We start from the raw sequence: 21991 nt of genomic DNA on the forward strand, positions 1-21991 counted from the left end.
AACATATTATTTCAACTATAAAAACTTTAGTAGGAGAACATTTAAAGGATTCTACATAAACTATTTTAAAATTTAGAAATGTCACACAAAGTTTTTAACAAGTCCCCCAAATAAAACTGTAAGAAATCACCATTTTCAATATCTAGCCTTTAAGAAAAAGTAAAGTTGACATTCTTATAGTCTAATATCTAATCATAATAGCATTTGCAACTTTATATGCAAATATAATTTACGTCTATAATTTTTGAAGCACATAAACTGAGAATAATACTTTCTGAATTATAGTTTCCTTCTTAATTCTGTAAAAGCCAAAAAGGAAGGACAACATAGATTATATTAATCACTCAATAGATCCTACTGATATAAAATGCAGGGAAAAAAAATTGTAGACCAATGCTCTACATTAGCCCAGAAGTGACTGAGGAATGACTTGAATAGAAGTACGGAAGACTCTTCAAAAGGACACAGACTCATATCAGATGGGCTTAAAAAGCTTCTAATTTGTATTAAAAAGTCTCATAAAAACCTAAAGATAGTGAAAAGGTATCATTTACTTTAATGAAATTATACCATGGGTGGGAGGAAATGGGTGATTTGCCATTATCATATAACTTTAACACAAATTAAAATTAATGACTTACCTGATTTTCAGAAAATGGGAATTTGGGTTCAATGGAACATATCTGATCATAATATCTATAAAATAGAACAAAATTAAAAATTATTAGAGTTAAATATTACACATACATGTAAATAACTGGTTTATACTAAAATTATTCATGTTTACTTTGAGTGGCCCACAAATCATATTCAATCAGCTATTTCAAAGTTAATGAACATAGTCTTTTAATGTGTAAACCAGAAGTTAAAATATATGCAGAAAAAATTGTGAACAAAAAATTCACACTCATCACCAAAGAAAAATATTTATCAACCAGTATTGGCTAAAAGCAAACTAACACTGCTCAGGAAAGCAGTGTATTTCTTAAAGTACTATTTCTTATTAAGATAACTGTTTATGTCCTTTGGGCAAATTAATATATCTGGCAGGGTGATGATTAAAATCAGGTTTACCAACTTTCAAACATGTTTTGGGTATGTCCACTTCTGTGTATCTCCACCACTGCCACACGGTTTCACTACCCTCCCTTTAAAGTAGACTAATCCAAAAGTTTCCTAGCCAATCTCCCTGTCTCATTTTCTCCTTCCTCATTCTTTTAATCTATTTTCCACACAGCTGCTGAAACATCATCAAACAGGAAGCAGTCTTCCCCCTGATCAGGTTGACCTTTGAGCTAGCAAGGGGGGTTGGGTGGTGCCCCAGGCCAAGCTTTCTAACTGGCCTCTAATCTTTCCTCTTTCCCTTATTACTGCCCACCTCTGTCCCCCCTTCAACAGGGCTCTTTCCAATGGTTATCTCTAAGGCCAGGTTTTCAGGAGGAGGTGCAATGTGTCTGGGATCAAGTTTTTGGCTGACATGGCCATGAGTCTGGTTACAAACAGGAAGAACTGAGCAACTAAGTAAATACACTCAAGACAATGGGAGTCAGGTTTCTAACTATCACGGAGAGGAATTACAAATATGGGAAGGGAGAAGGCTAGAATAAACTCTGTAGCTTTGGATTGGAATTGGAGGTATCAGTGTGAATTCATTTTTGTGTGTATGTGTGTGAGGAAGATTAGCCCTGAGCTAACTACTGCCAATCCTCCTCTTTTTACTGAGGAAGACTGGCCCTGAGCTAACATTCATGCCCGTCTTCCTCTACTTTATACGTGGGACGCCCACCACAGCATGGCTTTTGCCAAGTGGTGCTATGTCTGCACCCAGGATCCGAACCGGACAACCCCAGGCCGCTGAGAAGCAGAACATGCAAACAACCACTGTGCCACCGGGCCGGCACCCTGAATTCATTTTTTAATATAGTGAAGAGATACAAAACAGGTATAAAACATCTTCCTATGCCAGAAAGTTAAGGAAATATGCAAATAATGATGAGGACATGTCAAAATGATATAGGAACTAGCTTTAAAGGGCTTCCACTAGCCAAGTACAGAAGAATTTAAATAAACTAAATAAATCATAACCCATTGAGGAAAATAACACCATTCTGAAGAAAATTAAATAAATAGGTGAAGAGAGAAGGAAAGTTCTATCCTACTATACAATGCCAACTAATAAATCTAAAAGAAATGGAGTTAGAAAAATCAGCATTTGGTACCTTTCAGATCACAGTATCTGATTCAGGTAAGATTCATCAGCGGATGCTAAAAGCTGAAAGTTTGATGGAAACAGGATTTTACAAAGTCTCAAAGTATCTCCCCACAAAATACGAAATAAGTAGTACAAACATACTTATTAATTGTATGGTCAAGTAACTTGGCAGACACCATCTTAACTAAGTGATAAAAGTTAAACACCACCAGCAATGGGACAAATCAACATCATGTTCTTCTTGATATGCACTAAAAAGAACACAGCATCACTTCAATGATAGGGAATGCAGAAACCATGAGAAAATACGAGACACAGCCTTATTGAGGGACATTCTACAAAGTAACTTCGCCTGTACTCTTCAAAAATGCCAAGGTCATGAAAGACAAAAAAAACTGAGCAACTGTTGCAGATTGAAGGAGAGTAAGAGACAATTAAATGCAATGCAGGATCCTGGATTAGATACCTGGACCTATGAATAACACTATTGGGAGAATCGGCAAAATTTGAATGAGTTCTACAGATAACACGGCAATATTTAATCAATGTTAGTTTTCTGATTTTGAAAGTTGTATTGTGGTCATGTAGAGAGTACTCTTGTACTTAGGAAATGAACTCTGAAGTCTTAGGTACTCGAACCCTTTAATGAAGTCTCATTGTACTTAAAATTACGTCCAAACATTTGACAAGGTCAGGACCACCTGTACAACAGTCTACTCTCCAGTCTCACCTCAGAATATTCACTACACATTCTAGTCACTAAATGCTATGCTCTCTCCTGGTTTAGGGCCTTCACCCATTTTTTTCTCTGTACCTGGGAACTTTTCCCATCACAATTTTCCACTCTTCTATTCTAAGCAGACATGTCATGAAAGAAGCCTTTCCTCATTCATTCATTCATTCAACAAATATATACTAAGAGTTTACTAGGCACCAAACACAGTTCTAGGACATAGGAATTCAGCAGTAAATAAACATTTAAAAATCTGCACCCTTGCAAAGCTTATTTTTAGACGGGGAGACAAACAAAATAAGGAAAAATATAGTAGACAGCGGTAAGTGCTATGGAGAAAAAGAGGTAAGAGAGAGAAGGTGTGTGTATGGGGTGAAGTGAGAAGAGTGTAGGTTTGTTTTTGTTTTTGTTTTTGTTTTTGGTAAGGAAGACTGGCCCTGAGCTAACATCTGTTGCCACTCGTCCTTTTTTTCCTCCCCAAAACCACCCAGCACATAGTTGTATATCTTAGTTGTAGGTTCTTATAGTTCTTCTATGTGGGACGCCACCTCAGCGTGGCTTGATGAGTGGTGCTAGGTCTGCACCCAGGATCTGATCGGCTAAACCCCAGCCCCCCGAAGCAGAGCACATGAACTTAACCACTTGGCCACGGGGTCAGCCCCCAAAAAGACTGTAGTTTTAAATAATATGGTCACTTGACTACATGAAAGTAAAAAATAAAAATTTTTTAAATATCATGAATAATAGAGAAGGCATGAAGGAGGTCATGGGGTGAGCCAAGCAGATATGTGAGAAAAGCATTACCAGGCAAGGGAAGAGCAAGTGCCAAGAAGCTAAGAGAAGAGTATGCCTGAAAATGCCCCTGCCATGGATGGCAAGGAGGCCAATACGGCCATAGAGCAAGCACAGGAGAAAATAGGAGGAGATGAAATCAAAGAAGTAACGATGCCTTGAGTGCATCTGTTAAGACTTTTGGCTTCTACTACACAGAGTAAGGGGGGAACCGTTAGAGGTTTGGACAAAAGAGTAACACAAGCTAATCTATTTTCACATAGTCACCATGGCTGCGATGTAGAAAAGTGACTTGCAGGTATGCAAGGGCAGAAGCAGAGAAATCAGTCAGGAAACTACTGCAGTAATCCAGTCAAGAGATGATGCTAGCCTGGACCAGGGTGGTCCATGGTGGTGGAGAAGTGATAAGGGCAGTCAATGTAACTCCTTTATTAAATTAGCTCCCCTCTCCATTTATAATCTCTTAGGCCTCTGAACTTTTCCTTCATAGAATTTATAACAGTTTATAATATATTTAGCACTGTTTTATGGTAGCACCAAACAATGAGTAAAATGCAAATTTTTTAAGTTACCTTTTTTCTTATCTCTGAAGAGTTAAAACCAAATACTCTCTGTTTTGAGAATGAACAAAAGCTACCAAGGGACATGACCATAAGGAGTGAAGAGCAAGTACCAAGGGCCTAAGGCAATAGTGTGCACGGCAAGCAAGGAGGCCGATGTGGCTATTGAGCAGGGATTGACAAACTTTGTCCGAAAAGGGCTATTCTAGGCTTTGCCAAGCAGAAGGCAAAATCAAGGATAATATGTGGGTACTTACATAACAAGAAAGAAAACTCCTGCCCTTCCCTGTACCCTTTTCACCTGGGTTGGGCCATCTCAGATGGTGGACACACAAGATACACAGTTGTCCAACTGCCACTAGCTGAAGATGTTCTCTGAAAACAGAGTATACAGTCTGGTGGAGAGGGGCTCAGCGGAGAGGAATGGGTGGTGGCCAACAGTCAGTTTCACTCTGCCCCAGTGACAACCAAATTCCAGCCCACCCTTCTCTCCTCCCAGAGAGCCCAGCCATTTCAATTTGGGCAGTTGGCACAGCTGGCTGGAGACAAGGCAATATGCTGAGTCACCAATTCCCAGGCTGAGATCCTACCATTCAATGTCAGGCCATTGTCAAGTGGAGTACCAATGTGCAGGGGGCACCAGAACAAGCCCTGGGTAGCACTGAGGCATGGCCACTGGCCAGGGAGGCAGGTGCTGGGAATAAAGGGGAGGATGGAGCAGAGGCGAACACCTCAGGGCGTCTCCAAGGCTTGCAGTGTTAATTCACTAGAGTGGTGCCGGTGGACCATTCAAAAACAGGCAGCTGGGCGGGCCTTAGTTTGCCGACCTCTGCTCTAAAGCAAGCAAGGAAGGTCTACAGTCGAACCGTTCGCACCAATCTCCTCTAAAGTAAGGGAGAAAGGACATAATAGGAGACGCAGCTACTCGCTCTGCAAACGGATCAGGAAAAAAAGAAAGGCTAAACAGAATGTAGTAAATTTTTTATATCTACTCTCTTCACTCCAAAGCTGTTGGGGTCAACTCTCAAAACTTGAGTTGCGTGGGGAAACAGTGCATTTATGTCCTATATTTAGATGACTAGAAGCTATGTGATGAAATCCTCAACGTAAAAAAGCTGTCTTTGGACAGGTGGTGTAATCTGAAATAAAAGTACAAGAGGGCAGTCACTGGAAATCAACAATATCTAATACGGAGTAAACACCAACAAAGAGGCCAACTATGTTTTTCAAAAGAGAGTAGCCACTGCTAACTGCAGTTACCACAGGCAAAACGCTGTTCCTAGAGCACTAAATACAACAAGGTACTCCTTCGATATAATTCCACCATATACCAGCCCTCACAGTTCAGCCGAGATCCCAGGTATCAAAGTTCTCTAGAGAGGGAACAAGAGCAGAAACGAGAGACTCTACCACACCCCTCTCTTCATCTTTAAATATGCTTTACTCTATCAGCAGATTCTAGCCCAGGATATACCTCCTACAAAGTAGACCTAGGCTGCAAGTTTTCCACGAGTAGGAAGATGGAAAGCCAGTATGCTACACTGAGTTGGCAAAAAAAAAAAAAAGTGCATTGTGAGAAATGATGCTGCAAAGAATCTGTACCTTCAAAGATTTTATTTTAGAAATAAGTGGAATTTTTTTAATCAACTATAAAATCCTAAACATACTTAAAAGGAATGATGCCATAGTGCACAGAGCTCAGGCTTTCAAGTTAGACAACCCTGAGTTTGAACCCCAGCTCCACTAACTCTTAGCTGTGTGATTATGTGCAAGTTACTCAACCTCTAAACCCTTCCTAAAGTGAAGGCAATACCTCATTTTACTTATGAGGAACAAGTGATACAATATATACTAAATGCTTAAAATAGTGTCTGGACACATAGTACATGTTGGATAAAAGGGTAGCTACAAATTATTATTTTGCAACTATTCAGAAGTACTTTCATATGTTCCCCAATATTTTATAAAACTCAGTCACTTTACAGCAAATATCTAATCACTCAATTTTTAAAATAGCATGGGAAAAAAACTAGGAAATGAATCTATCTCTTTGAATATACCAAAGCTAAGTATAGGACAAATTCTTATTAGAAATTCTAGTTCAAAAAAAACTTTTTAGGAGGAAGGTGTGGAAATGGAGAACAACCAACCCACATTAGCGAAAGTGATACTGCAATGCAAATTCGCATAACCTACACAGCTCCAGTCAGCAGTTAGGGCCGTGCAATTTTAACCACCATCAGCCAGAAAGGGAAACAACAGATCTCAAAGAGACAGGCCAGACACTGGTCAGAGTTAATAGAGCCTTCCTGAACCTTACTTTCACACTTCCTCACTCGCTTTCTCAAATGCAGAATCATTAATGAAGCACTGTTGCAGCAGAGTACAGTGGAAAGTAACTAGCCAGGGAGTCAGGAGGGCAGGATCTTAGTCTAATGCTGCCACAAAGTGAGCTGCATGGGCTTAAACCTCCTGTGTGCAAAGGATTCTCACAGAAGATTCTCTTTAAGGTACACAGAATGAAACAGTCCTGAGAAGCTATTTTACTTACTAAACATTAGAAAAGTCAGAACACAGAAAAACAAATCAGATTTTAATCTTCCTTTAAATTTTCATGTTTATTCATCTATACGGAATAAAATTACTGAGCCAAATTAAGGTCTGGCAACTATAGACACTCCTTGAGACCAAAGGCCAAGCACTATATACCTTTATATCCTCCACACTACTTGATTAACAAATTGTGGTAACGTCATTAGTGCTACTATTATCTCAATATCTTCACCCCTAAACCAACAATCGGAATGTAAAGTACAGTTGTGAAGTAAAACGGAACAGCAATATTCTCTTTCCTGATCTGTAAAACACTAGTACTTGAAAAAATTTCAGAAATTACAAGACTAGTTCCATCAACTTTATTTTACAAATGAAAAAGATACTACTATAATGCAATAAACTAAATATTTAACCCACAAAAGAGTGATAAATCTACTTAGAAATTTTACGAAATTTATATAAATGACTCAAGTTAAAGAAAGCAAAACTAAAATTACAATTAAAAAAATGTCAATGAGACTACTACATATCAAAACCAGTTGGATGCAGCCCAAAGTAGGCTGAGAAAAAACATACAGTACTAAAATAAATGTATTCGAAGAACAAAAAATATGAAAAGATAATCATTCAACATAAAAAGACAGAAAGAAGAAAAAGAAAATAAGTGAATGACAAAAGCAGAAAACAAACCAAAACAACTCAGACTTGGTTTTAAAAAAAGAAAAAGGTGGCTCCAAACCTTCAGCAAATCTCATCAAGGAGGAAAATCATACATAACACACGCACAACACTAAGACTAAGAAAAAAATTGGGGCCGGCCCCATGACCAAGTGGTTAAGTTCACACGCTCCACTTTGGCGGCCCAGGGTTTCACCGGTTTGGATCCTGGGCAGACAGGGCACCACTCGTTAGGCCATGCTGAGGCAGCGTCCCACATAGCACAACCAGAGGCACTCACAACCAGAATATACAACTATGTACTGGGGGGCTTTGGGGAGAAGAAAAAAAAAAGGAGTAAGAAAAAAATTATAACTACCGCTTATGAGGAGAATAAAACGTTTGCAAGGACTTCTGTGTGACAGAAGATACCATAAACACTGGGGCCAGCCTGGTGGCATAGTGGTTAAGTTCATATGCTCCACTTTGTGGCCCAGGGTTCACAGGTTCAGATCCCGGGTATGGACCTACACACCGCTCATCAAGCCATGCTGTGGTGGCATTCCACATACAAAATAGAGGAGGACTGGCACAGACGTTAGCTCAGAGCCATTCTTCCTCAGACAAAAAGAGGAAAATTGGCAACAGATGTTAGCTCAGGGCCAATCTTCCTCACCAAGAAAAAAAAAAGATACCATAAACACAATTAGAGACAAGAAACAGATGTGAAGATTATCTGCAATACACACAATGGAAAAAGGATAAACAGAAAATGTTAATAACTCCCAAAAATCAGTAAGGAAAAACCAAGCAACCTAGAAAATGGGCAAAAAAAAGAACAAGCAATTCACAGAAAAAGAAACTAAAGGACCAGTAAACACAAGATGCTCGACTTCAGAGAAGTCAGGGCAATACTATCTAAAACAAGGTACCATGTCTCATCCATCGGTTTAGCAAAAAGCAATTAATTTAAATTATTAATCAGAGAGTATTAGCAAGGATGTGTAGGCAGAAAAAAGTCACATATACCTCCTGATGGGAATGAAAACTGATACCACCACTGTGGAAAGCTGAAAATGCAGATACCCTCTTCCAGTTAAACAAAGAGATGTGAATAAACAGCCTTTTCTGCTCCCTCCCAAAATCCCACTAAAAAGGAATAAAAAATTAAGGGGACCAGCCTGGTGGCAGAGCAGTTAAGTTCACGTGCTCCACTTTGACGGCCTGAGGTTCATAGTTTGGATACTGGGTGCTGACCTAGCACTGCTCATCAAGCCATGCTCTGGCGGCACCCCACATAAAACAGAGGAAGATTAGCACAGTTATTAGCTCAGCGACAATCTTCCTCAAGCAAAAAGAGGAAGACTGGCAACAGATGTTAGCTCAGGGCCAATCTTCCTCACACACACACACAAAAATTAAAAAGACGTAAATGCACAAGGACAAAGAAAATGGGAAAGGGCACGATAGCTTACAGAGCTTTCCCCGAAATTTTCTAAAAGGTGAAAAGTGAATAATGAAGAAGAGAAAGCTGAAAATCTACCTGCCTACAGGGAAGGGAGCTAACAAAGTATAAGCCAAATCACACCACAGAAGGGAGAAAGGATCTGAATTAAGAAGCATGAGGTACCACTGAAGACAAGAATGCAACGTGAGGCTGGGAAGAGCAAGTGTGGATGAAAATCTTTGAAAGAAACCTTTAGGCCCACCGTTCCTCTACTCTGAGGGCAGGTTTACTCTCAGGAAAATGTTAGGGATATCAAGAACAGCTAAGGTGCGGATCAAGCACAGCTAAGTGGGGAGCATGGGGACTGAGCGTCTACAGTTGGGGGTGCTAATTGCCTACATCATTCTCTCTTCTTCTTTCGATGGAACCCCAGATTTTAGCTGGGTATATGGCTGCCTTTAATAAAAATTCCTGTTCCTATCCCATACTTCTATGAGATGTGGACATACATAACAGCCAATAACATAAGCAGGGTGTTGTGGGGCAGTTTCCAGGAAACATTCTGGAGGTAGAGCCTTCTGCGTCCTTTCTCCCTTCCTCCATCACACTGTCTGAACCTTGGGTAGGACTGCTAAATGGACCCTGAGAACAAGGACTGTACAGAGCAGATAGGTGGAAGGAGTCTGAGCCTGATGAACTTCACAGAACCATGATACCAGCCCTAGACTACCAGCATTACCTATCTACCAACTTTTTACACAGGAATAAAACCATAATTTAACTCATTGATAATTTGAGATCTACCATATGCAGCTGAATCCAATCATAATACAGGTGCCACACTAAAACTAGATGATATAAAAGACTGCATACACCACTATGTGGGTCCCCAACCTCCCTGTGCCCAATCGTATTTCACAAAGCTGACAACCAGGCTTTCTCATGGAAGAAGGCTGGAAGCTTTCTCTCTAAAGAAACTGATCACCATAAAGGACACAGACACTGCTATCTGGAGTTTTCCTCCCCAAAACACATCAGGGTTCCCATCTGATCACCCTAAAGCTCACCATTTACCAAGGCTCTTGTAAATCAATTTTTAGTTAAAGTCACTTTATAAAGGATGACATTCATTCTCAATATCATACACACAAATGTGTATTTTAAGAAATTTTAATAGGGGCCAGCCCTGTGGCCGAGTGGTTGGGTTCATGCGCTCCACTTCAGCAGCCGAGGGTTTCACCGGTTCAAATCCTGGGCACGGACCTATCACCACTCATCAAGCCATGTTGAAGAGGTGTCCCATGTGCCACAACTAGAAGGACCCACAACGAAAATATACAACTATGTACTGGGGGACTTTGGGGAGAAGGAAAAATTTTAAACAAAAAATCTTAAAAAAAAAATTTTTAATAGAACATCTACAAGTTAGTAATAATAAAATGTCAAGTCCATCACTGGACCTATACATGAAGCTGTGTACCAGTACTTATCAAGCTAGCTTCTATTCTTTAAGAATTAGCTTAAATCCTCTTTTTCAAAAATTTTACCTAAACGTCAAGTTAAAAATATGTAAATCAATGTTCAGTTTTCACACTTATCCAAACACAATTTTTTTTCCTCCCCAAAGCCCCAGTGCATGGTAGTATATGTAGCTGTAAGTCATTCTAGGTCTTCTATATGAGCCACCACCACAGCACAGCAACTAACAGACAGTGGCATGGTTCCTTGACCAGGAAATGAACCCGGGGCTGCCAAAGCAGCAGGAGCGCCGAACTTTAACCACTAGGCCATCAAGGCTAGCTCCGAACATAACTATTAAAAGATATTCTGCTTGATTGAATGAACATCTCACAACTGTTTCATTTTTACAGCATATATACCCAAGGAATTTGTGTACACACTTCCATTATAAAATTTAATCGGCTGTAGTATCTATTAGCTTACTCTAACCCCACTAGAAGAACAAGTGAAAAAAATGTAGTTGTTGAATGAATGCACTAGGAGAGGTGATTAAAGAAATATGGTTAGTTTCAAAGAGACTATCCCTGCAACAGCTCTAGTACCTAAGAACAGTTCTCACATTTATGCCTGGGAAAAGAATAAAGGAATGAACAAATCAATGAAGTTTTAAAGTTCACAACAGAACCCTATCAGAACCACTACCCCACTATTCCCTCTTGTCTGTTAGTCTGAAATCTATGCACTAATTTTCTCTGAAGACTCCAGGCTCCTTAAGGGTTGGAACCAAACCTCATCAATTCAACAAGATTATCATAGTGTTCGTTATACCACACATCCATGCTTTTTCAATAGTACATATGGAAAATCCTCACTGAATGCTATTCATGTCTACATAAAAACTGTTTTGGAGATTTTTTAAAGTATGCTGATTCTAAAGATTGGCTAAGTGCTCCTAAATTATCTTTAAAAATTCTTATAGAAGTATCAAACTAACGATCTTTGCCACCCAACAGCCTTATCTTTAAAATTGACACAAAGGGGTCATAATCTCTCTGAGCAATCTATTCAGTATCCTCCTTTTGGGGAACCAGCCCTTCCCCAGTCCACAGCAATATTGCTTTGATCCGTGGAAGATGGAGGAGTTAAACCAGAAGAGTGACTCAGACAAGGGCAATTAAATTAGCCCATTTCCCATCATCATAAATGGGCACAAGCCAACCCAATCGGAAGCCTCCCCTGGACTTTCGCCAGCCTTAAGGAGAAGAGCACTCTCTTATATAAGATCCTGATTATTACCAACCACTGTAACTACGGCATGAGCTGCCAGTGGCCAGCTCTCCCAATACAGGAACAAAGCTCGCCTAAGAGGGAACCATCATGGAGGCCAGATGATCTCCAGTGAGGCCTAAAGCTAAGGAAGCAATATTCCTAGACTTTTCAGTTATCAGAACAAATACACTAGTTTAACCTGGGCTTCTCCTACCTGCATCCTATAACAGCTATGTTTCTCCTGTGAAACATGAGTATGATATACACAGGAAAACAGATCATTAATAAGGGAGGTGAAAGGAATTTTTTAACTATAAAAATGTTCCGCCATCCTAACTGGAAAGCACCACAAAAGGGGCTCTTAATAAATACAGCATGAGCTCACTAAGCACTTGCTAAGACAACAGATTTACTCCATCATGCGCATACCTGCTTGGGAACAAACTGATTTTAAGCAACCTATCTTGAACGTTCCATTATGTCACTCAAGCTTGATTTCAAATAATTGTAGCTCCTAACCGCTGGAATTTTCCATGTCACTTGATTATGATGAACTTAGAAAGATGGCTCATTACAAGTGGACAATGTAATAAGTAACAGACGTGTTTCAGTGTCCCAATTCTCCCACTTCCCTCCAGCAACTACTATTATGAAATCCAAATCTAACCAAGAAAGTTTTGCGGTGATTTCCCCCAAAAACGGGGGAAAGGGAGTCTCAGTTACAGACCCACCAAAAGTGAAGAAAACTAGTTCTGGGTAAACGTGGCAGGAGACATCAAGTACGTGGCAGATCTTTCCTCCCAGGTATCCGATCGACCGAGCCCCGGCGGACCGAGGGCTGGGGGAGGGCCGGCAGCAAGAGCGGGCAGGGTCGGCGGTGGCCTGCGGGCCGCTCTGCTCACCAGGAAGGAATGCAGACCACACCTACGCGCCCAGCCAAGCCAGGGCGGGGCGGCCGGGCCGGGGCAGGGGCCGTGGGTGGGAGGGAGAGGAAGGAACGGTGGAGGAGGGAAGGAGGGCGGCAGGCTGCGGACAACCTCCCCGCGCAGCCCCAGGCCCACCTCAGCAGCGTCTCGAGCGCGCCCTCGTGCTTGTCCAGCGGGCGGCCGAGGGCGGCGCGGCGCAGCTTGCTGAGCTCCTCCGCCGCGCGGCAGTACTGGGCCTGCTCCTCCCCGCCATTCGGGTACGTCTGCTGGATGAACTTCACCAGCGGCTTGGCCAGGTCCACCTCCGAGGTCTTTTTCAGCTGGACCGAGATGAACGACGCCATGGCGAGCTGCTCGACCGCCGTTCAGGCCACAGAGACCGCGGGACGGCGACGAGAACCGAGGCGCGCTGGGTACCTGGCTGGCGGACTGGCGGACTGGCGGACCGACGGGCTGACGGACAAGCGCTGGGCCTGCGCTTCGGGTCTGGCCACTTCCGGGAGCTCCCGCGCAGGCGCAGCCCGCGGTCACGTGAGCGAGTCAAGGGGGCGGCGCCGCTCACCTGGGCCCAGCACTGCCTGCGCCGTGTGATAAGGTGTTGGCTTTCTCTGCGTGTGGGTATCTCTTCCCCACCTGCTGCCGCGGCGGGTGGACAGGGCGCTTTCATGTAAAAGTAACTATTCCTCCACTCGAACGACTTCTCGGTGAAGGACTCCTCTTACTGCCACCTGCGAGAGTTTGCGGCAACGTAAGAGCTTGCAGCCTCAGGGTTATTGTGACCTATGGTAGTTCATTCACCGCGCTGCTGTGTGCAAGTACTGAGCCTGGTAGGCAAGGTCCCTGCCGTTGTGAAGCTACAGTCAGGTAAGGACGCAGGGACTAGCATGTAGGATATTAAGATTCTTTGGAAGAACCTAATTTAAACAAGATAATTGGAGAAGGTTTCTCTGAGAAGGTGAACTTAAAATAACCTGCAGTTTGAGACGATGCTTGACATTAGGAGAGTGGCAAGGAAGAGCCTCGCAGACCGAGGAGCAGTGAGTGCAAAGGTCGTAAGAGGCAAGTACTTACCACGTTCAGGGAGTTGAAGCAAACAGTGTGGCAAAAAACTTAAGAGTTTTCTCTACTCTTGAAAACTGGAGAATGGAATGAAATATAGAAAAGTAGAGAATGGAATGAAATAAAATTGGAAGAGTAACCAGGCATCAAATCATTGAGAACCTTGTAGGCCAAGTTAAAGAATTTGTATTGTAAAATATACAAAGGAAGCTATAAATGGCAGTTAGGCAATAGTGACATGATACAATTTACGTTTTAGGAAGGCCACCCTGTGCATCAATCTGATAGTGTATCTCTTGATGGGATGTAGTATAAAGTATACAATATCGTCTATGATATACTCCAGGCAAAAATATTTAACTTGAATCTATCAAACCTTTGCGTTTATTACACAATGTATAAGAAATACAGGGGATAGAGGAGCAAACTAAATGATACCATAGGAAGTAACCAAACATCTAGAAAATAGAACATTCTGCAAGATAACTGACCCCATCTCTTCAACAACTTATTCTTATGAAAAAAGCCACTGCTCTATGAAAAGAAATTTAAGGGACTTAAGAGCCTGGATTGAATCTTGGTTTGAACAGACCACCTATAAAATGCATCTTCAGGAGAACTGAAGAAATCTGAATATAGATGGACTGAGTACAAGATGAAAAAGTATTGCCTTGAAAAGGTAGAGGTCATTTACTGAAAAGAGCAAGTCACGGAACAGTATGTATGTTATGATGATATCTCATTTTGGTTACAAAATGTACATATGTGTTTTTATGTACTACAAAAAAAGCTCTAGAAGTATTACACCCTAAGGTATTAGTACACCCTAAGGTGTTAGCAGTTGTAATCTTTGGAAGTGGAAATGTATATTATGTATATATATTTTTTTATTTTTGCCCATCTTTTTTGTATGACTTTTTACAGCATATATGCTAATTTTGTTGTAAAAGTTTATTTTACCAGTTTGTAAAATTTATTTTAATTAAAATATTCCAGGTTAAAATAAATAAAATAGCCACTCTGGCTGCTGAGTAGGGAATGCATTAGAGGAAGGCAAGATGGAAGCAGGGAGGCACATCATGAGACCGTTTCAGAAATCCAGGCAAGAGATCGTGAAAGCTAACATTAGCGGGAGTGAGCCAAGTTGATGTATTTCTGACTTAAAAATTGAAGAATTTACTGATAAACAGGATAGGAAGGTGAAGAAAAGCAAATGATCAAGATGGCTCCCAGTTTTGGGGCCTGAACATCTGAACGGTAGGTAGAATCATTTACTGACATAAGGAAAACTGATGGATAATCCACTGATTGGGCCAGGGGCTGGAGAGTGTTTGTACCCAAGCATTCAAGTGGAGTCAGTAAACTGACAATTGGGTATATAATATTACAGCTCCAAGAAGAGATCTTGTCTGGGAATCAACAGTCAGCATACAAATTATTTTTAAGCCCCAGGGACAATAAAGGAACGCAAACAAATAGAAATAGAGTAGAAGCTATCAGGAAATAGAGGATGAGATTAGGTGTTTTTAAGACAGAAAATAATGGAGTGTCTTGTAGGCTGGTTGACAAGACTGATCCATTGGAGAAAGAATGAAGATTCAGAAGAGCTGAGGATAACCAAAGGAGCAGAGTGCATGAATAGAGGCGAGAAAGGGTAACCAGAGCAGAGAGGGTACAAGGGGAAGGATTGGCTGTCAGAAAGGTGAGGAATATGTCATTTGTTGAGGCACGTGGAAGGAAGTAGGAAATGAACATAGATGTGGGTAACTGTGTGGCATGGATCAAGGAGAGATTAAGGTGATCCTATCTGGTGGAACTTAGAATAAAATCCAAACTCCTTACCATAGCGGGATCTATCTCTGCCTATCTCTTCAACTTCATATTTTGCCACTTGTTCCTTATTTATTTCTGCGCAGTCACATTGGTCCTATTTCAGTTTCTCAAACTCGCTTAGATCTTTCTTTCCTGATGTGACCTAGGATACCTTCCCCTTTTGTTCATATCTCAGTTGAAATGTCTCCTCTCCATTATACCATCTAAAGTAGATTGCCCACTTGTTAATGTCTAATTCAGGCGTTGTTTCATTGTTTCCTTCATAACGCTTTTCCTAACTAGCAAGTATTTTGTTTGTTGATTTAATTTTTGTCTGACTTCCCCACTAGAATATAAGCTCCATAAGGGAAAATATTGTGTTTGTTTTGTATACTGTTATATCTCCAGCACTTGGCACAGGCACTCAGTAAATATTTTCAAATGAGTAAATAAGTTTTGCTGCTTGTGAAAAAAATATATATATTTCTACATAATCATTAATTAGGCAATAAGCCAGTGACCAAAGAAGGATCATTTATTACAGTAGGCTAGCTCGTGCTCTGATAATAAACAATTTCAAAATCTCAGTGTCTTAACATAATAAATGTTTGTTCCTTGCTCACACAAAGTCTAATATGGGACAGACCACAGTCCAGGGTATCTGTCCACCAAGCAGTGTCTCAGTAATCCGGACTACTTTGATCTTGTAGCTCAGCCATCTCAACATGAGACTCCACTTTCAAAGGAGAAGAGGGGATCTATAGCATCACATAGGAGCTTTTCACTGCCTCACCCCTCTCGCTTCCGCTCACATTTCACTGGCCAGAACCTCTCACTTGGCCCCATGAAACTGCAGTGGATCTGGGAGGGTTGGTCTTCTGTATGCCACAAGGAAGGAAGGGAGAACTGCATCTTAGGAAACACTAACGATGCATTCCAAGGATAAGTTTCAATGGTTCCAGACTTGCTTATGGAAACATTGATCTTCCATCTGTGTAATGAAACTCTATAAAATATGTTCTTAGAGTATATTCTCAGAGTAATACTTTGGGGGATATTAAATCAATAGATTTTCCTCCCTGCTAATTCCTACTTCTGGTGGGCCCATCATTACTCCCACTGATTGAACCAATGGAATTAATTGCCTCTTTGGAAGGACACAACCCTGCTGAAAACAGCTTTGAGTTTCAAAACAGAATTTTTCAAGTCCACGTTGAGACAACAGTCTGAAAGTAAGCCCTTGTGATTTTTGGAGGAGCCAAGCTTTGTTGAGAAAAGAGGCTTATAAAACCAAGCACAGAAGACTGTAGTAAAGAGTTTTTACAATGAATAAGAAAGTAAATAGGACAAAGATTTGATATAAGGAAATTTCCTGCAATGCGAGAAAGAGAAAGCCCTTTGAGTGCTGAGAGGCAGAGTCTGAGAGAGAGAAAGTGAAGGGCAAAAGGTAAATGAGACTGTCCTCACTTCCTTACTCCACACTCAGGGTAAACCTAGAGTGTTGGGAGGGTAGGGGGAGGGGAGCACCTAGAGAGAAAGAGGTATGGAGTAGAAAAACTCAAATAGACTTGATGAAATCAAGAACATCAAGGATGGTACTCCATGTCACCTGGGGAGACACATCCTGTGTAAGGAATGGAAAGAGAAGAATGGTATGGGGCAGGGGCGCTGGGCTTTTTGCAGCATGTAATAGCAAACTATTTGCCTCCCTAATCTATTTGCAGATTTAACTTTTGAAAAAATAAAACAAAAACTGAAAACAAGAAGAGAAAATTATCCATTTTTCACATATGGGTGTGTAAAGTTTGTCCACATGGCATCAAAATTTTAAAGAGAAATAGGGAAATTTAGCCTTTTATTTAGAATTACTCTCTGTGTAAGCCCATTTTCATCCCATGTACTGCTGATCCTATTTTCATCAGTTGCCAGTTCTCTAATACCATTCAAAGCTATTTAAATAACGGTTGCCCTTTGCCACCAGTGTCTCTTTTAAACAAGAGTCTTTTTTTTTTTTGAGGAAGATTAGCCCTGAGCTAACATCAGGTGCCAGTCTTCTTCTTTTTGCTGAGGAAGATCAGCCCTGAGCTAACATCTGTACCCATCTTCCTCCACTTTATATGTGGGACGCCTGCCGCAGCATGGCTTCATAAGCAGTGCATAAGTCCATGCCCAGGATCCAACATGGCAAACCCTGGGCTGCTGAAGCAGAGCAGGCGAACTTAACCACTATGCCACAGTGCCAGCCCCTAAAGGAGAGTCATTTTACTTGGGTAAGGTAACTTCTGAGAATAAATATCGGCATTATTTTGAAAAAACTGCTTTTATAGAGGGTTGGCCCCCGTGGGCTAGTGGTTAAGTTCAGCACATTCCACTTCAGCAGCCTGGGTTTGATTCCTGGGTGAGGACCTACACCACTGGTCAGCGGCCATGCTGTGGCGGTGACCCGCATACAAAATAGAGGAAGATTGGCACAGATGTTAGCTTGGGGCAAATTTTCTTCAGCAGGAAGAAAAATTGCTTTATAGAGTACGCATAAACATTTCTGCCAAGAGCTGAAAATTATCTTGTGAGTATCTCAACATTGAGGGCATGTTTCAAGACTCCTATTTTCACTGAAACCCAATATTTGTTTAAGTATTTCAAGTTGAAAGAGGCATACCCTCACCCTCTCACTCGACTTTTGTTGTTAATTTGCTTTTATACGTACATAAGAATGTTTCTTTAGTCTGTTCCCTCAGGCAAACGTTAGCTCTCTCTTTCAGATTCAGGGAGCAGTAAGTAAATGTTCATTAGGGTATCTTCATATTAAACATACTTGAGTTTCCTTGTAAGAAAATTATGCATATACACAGAATATATGTCATTTTATTTATCTTTACGTAATATTTATGACCACATATTAAAAACCAAACCCTGTAAATTCATGGTACAAAGGAAAGTATCAATGACATTTAGATGACCATACTAAGTTATTCAGCAAATACCTCTTGAGCTTCCACTGTGTGCCAAGCAAGATTTAAATCAAGAGAATTCTGTAACAACCTATCAAACTATGGTAGATGTTTACAGAGGTCTTGATTGCGCTCTCATAGAGATAATTCACAGGAGGACGTCTAGGAGAGCAGTTAAGGGAGGTCCTAAAATGTCAGCTGTGTAGCAGGCCTAAAGAGCAGTCAGCCCAGATCAAAGCAGGAGGATGAAGGGCTCCGGAAGGAAGATCCCACAGAGAAAAAAGGAAAGATCGGAGAGATTAGAGCTTTCAGAAGAAAGTAAGAATTATTATAAGGAAGAAGAAAAGAACGTGACACTAAGAATAAAAAAAAGACTAAGCAAGTAAGGAAATAAAATCATAGTACATATCTTGGTATGCTGTTAACAAAATTTACAGTCATAATAAACAATAAATATTTTAAGGTGATGTCTACCAGGTTTCTTCTTGAAAAATTACCATTTTCTCTTTGTAATTAACAAGTAATTTATGGGAATATACTTTGAGACTATATAAATATATTATTCCTCATTAAACGTTTTTCCAGTAGTGTTTGCATCCTTTGATGATTCTTGCCTGAATCTGTTATTTTTATGATGGTTGCAAAATGGTAATTTTCTTATCCGTCATTCCTCCTATGTTTATTAGTTGGCATTATTCTATAAGAAAGAATTTTCCTTTCTCTCCCATTTATTTTTTTATTCATTCACTTACATATTTATATCTGCATAGACTCAGGAGTTTTTTATTTTATTCAGTAGATTATATTCATTATTATCATTATTTATTTTGATGCTCTATTTTGTCCAAGAGTTGGCAATGGAAGCACCTTCAGGCTGGCTCCTATGTTCTTCTTCCCCAAACATTTTAATTTTTAAAATTTCAATCACAGCATAGAATTTTACAGCGAACACCTACACACCCACCATCTAGATTCTAACATTAACATTTTATTATCACACATTTCTATCTTTATCACACATCTGTCTAATCATCCTCCTATCCCTCCATCCATTAATGTTTTACTTTTTGGATCCATTTCAGAGTACATTGCAAACATCAGAAAGGAAGAGTAGAATAAGTAACTTGATTAGTAAATAGGATAGAGGGGAGTCAAAAGATATTATTTAAATGATATCAATGAATGTTGTTTAAAACTAACAAATCAAATAGCAGAAGGAAGTAAGGAAAAGGAGGACCAAATAATTAAGAAAAAGTCATCAGTATAAAGGTAACTATTAAAACAAAAATATAAACTTTCCTAAACACCAAGAGAAAATTAAAAAGAGCAAATAGACCAGATGGAGAAAAACAGTAAGAATAACAATACATTCAATAAATATAGCACAGAATGATATGACAAAATTGAGATCAAACACAACAATCATCTAATAAACATAATTGGGTTTAAATCAACCATTGAAAGAAAAAGAGTTTTAGATTGACACAAAAGAAAACCCAAATGTGGTATATTATAAAATTAGCCACAAATTCTTCCCCTCCCTTCATCTGTGATTTTGCAATGTGATACTGCAGATCCTCTCAGTGAGAGGTGGATCTGTTTCTCCACCCCTTAAGTCTGGGTTGTTGATGTGAGTTGCTTTGGCCAATGGGGCGTAAGCAATTGTGAGGCAAGCAGACACTTAAGTTATCAGGACTTGCCCCTTCTTGCTGCACTTGAAACCCTAGGACCTCTGTGTGTGCAGCCTAGCCTGCTGGATTATGAAAGATACATGGCCCAGCCATTCCCCTAGCCCAAGCCAACAATCTACTGATTGTCAAACATGTGAACAAGGCTACCTTAGATCCAGTTACCAGCCAGCCCCTCAACTGACACCACACACATGAACAAGCCCATCAGATCAGCTGAGCCAGCCTATTCCACAAATGCTCAGCCAACCCACAGAATCATGAGCTAAATAAATGGCTCTTGTTTTAAGCCACTAAATTTTGGTGTGGTTGGTTATGCAACAAAAGCTAACTGATACACCAACATTATGGTACATACAAGCAATGCACCTGAACAAAGTGATTCAGAAAGGACAAATAGAAAGGAATCGACAGAGATATACAAGGCAAATGGAAACAATAAGAATGCAGAGGTTGTTATCTTGATATCAGACAATTCAAGCCCAAAAGACTTAAATATGTTTGAGGACATTTCATAATGCTAAAGGTTAAAATTATCCAGAAAAAAAAATTGTAACTAAAGGCTACCATTAAAAGTTTTAATTTTTTTTTCCTTAAAGATTGGCTCCTGGAAGGTCTGCCTGGTGGTGTAATGGTTAATTCACACACTTTGCTTTGTCAACCCTGGGTTTGCAAGTTTGGATCCCGGGTGCAGACCTACACACCACTCATCAAACCATATGGGGGCAGCATCCCACATACAAAGTAGAGGAAGATTGGCACGGATGTTAGCTCAGGGACCATCTTCTTCAAGCAAAAAGAAGAGGATTGGCAGCAGATGTTAGCTCAGGGGCCAATCTTTCTCACCAAAAAATTAATTAAATTTTTGTTGCCATTTTTTTTTCTTTCCTCTCCCCAAAGACCCCCAGTACATAGTGCTATGTTCTAGTTGTAGGTCCTTCTGACTCTGCTATGTGGGACGCTGCCTCAGCATGGCTTGAGCAATGCTAGGTCCACACCCAGGATCCGAACCTGTGAAACCCTGGGCCGCCAAAGCAGAGCACACAAACTTAACCACTCGGCCATGGGCCTGGCCGCTACAACTAAAAGTTTTGAATAACTATGTATCAGGTAGCTCAAAATATCTATGCACCAAACAACACAGCAACTACCATCACAGAAAAAGAAACTACAAGATTAAATTTCCAAGTAATAATTTCAAATCTGATTAGGTCTGCTCTAAATAATAGTGTGTAATACTAACCTCATTATGAGAGATGTGGCCTTGCATATTATAAGAAAGATGAGAAAGTATGTTTCTTCCACCTTGTGGTTAGGCTGTACTCTATGAAAGTTAATATTTGTATTTGGGAGATGCTGATTCAACAGTCACCTGCAAGGCCTTTAGAAGAACAAAGAGACTCATCAAGTCACAGTAGAAGTTAGTTCCTTCACCTACCTGGTACTTTTTCTGGGACCTGGATAGTCAAAGTTCCCCACCCTAACTTGGACTATAAGAGGACTCCACTGACATTACCCACCACACCCTCCCCCAGGATATTCGTCTAACCTAGTTGTTCTCAAATAGAGATAGTTCTGCCCCCCAGAGGACATTTAGCAATGTCTGGGGACGTTTTTGGTTGTCACAACTTGGGGAGGGGATGGAATGCTACTGGGATGTAGTGGGTAGAGACCAGGGATACTACCTGCAATGCACAAGACAGTCCCCCACAACAAAAACTTATCCAGCCCAAAATGTCAATAGTACCAAGGGTGAGACTCACTCTTGAGAAGTGTAGTATTCAGAACAGCCTTCAAATTTTGAGGAATATACTGCTGGAGATATAGTCTAATCCATTTGGAAGGATGGGTTGTTCCAAAGAATGCAT

The 21991-nt window shown here is 40.5% G+C and overlaps 1 protein-coding gene across 2 annotated transcripts in view; it reads right to left on the minus strand.

Annotated features, from left to right (window-relative positions):
* The window catches only part of PDCD6IP (programmed cell death 6 interacting protein), a 69682-nt gene extending 56587 nt beyond the window's left edge, over nt 1-13095 (minus strand). The window contains exons 1-2 of one of the 2 annotated variants that reach the window (XM_046652887.1): nt 12749-13095; nt 642-696 (exon numbers count right to left, since the gene is read on the minus strand). In XM_046652887.1, the coding sequence (XP_046508843.1) occupies nt 642-696; nt 12749-12957 (264 nt within the window). In that variant the 5' untranslated portion in view covers nt 12958-13095. The remainder of the gene's footprint in view (nt 1-641; nt 697-12748) is intronic. The other variant, XM_046652896.1, reaches the window with a different exon arrangement.
* Between the last annotated feature and the right edge of the window lie 8896 nt (nt 13096-21991).

Source organism: Equus quagga, chromosome 1 (assembly GCF_021613505.1).
Source record: "Equus quagga isolate Etosha38 chromosome 1, UCLA_HA_Equagga_1.0, whole genome shotgun sequence".
In the NCBI taxonomy this organism is placed as follows: domain Eukaryota; kingdom Metazoa; phylum Chordata; class Mammalia; order Perissodactyla; family Equidae; genus Equus; species Equus quagga.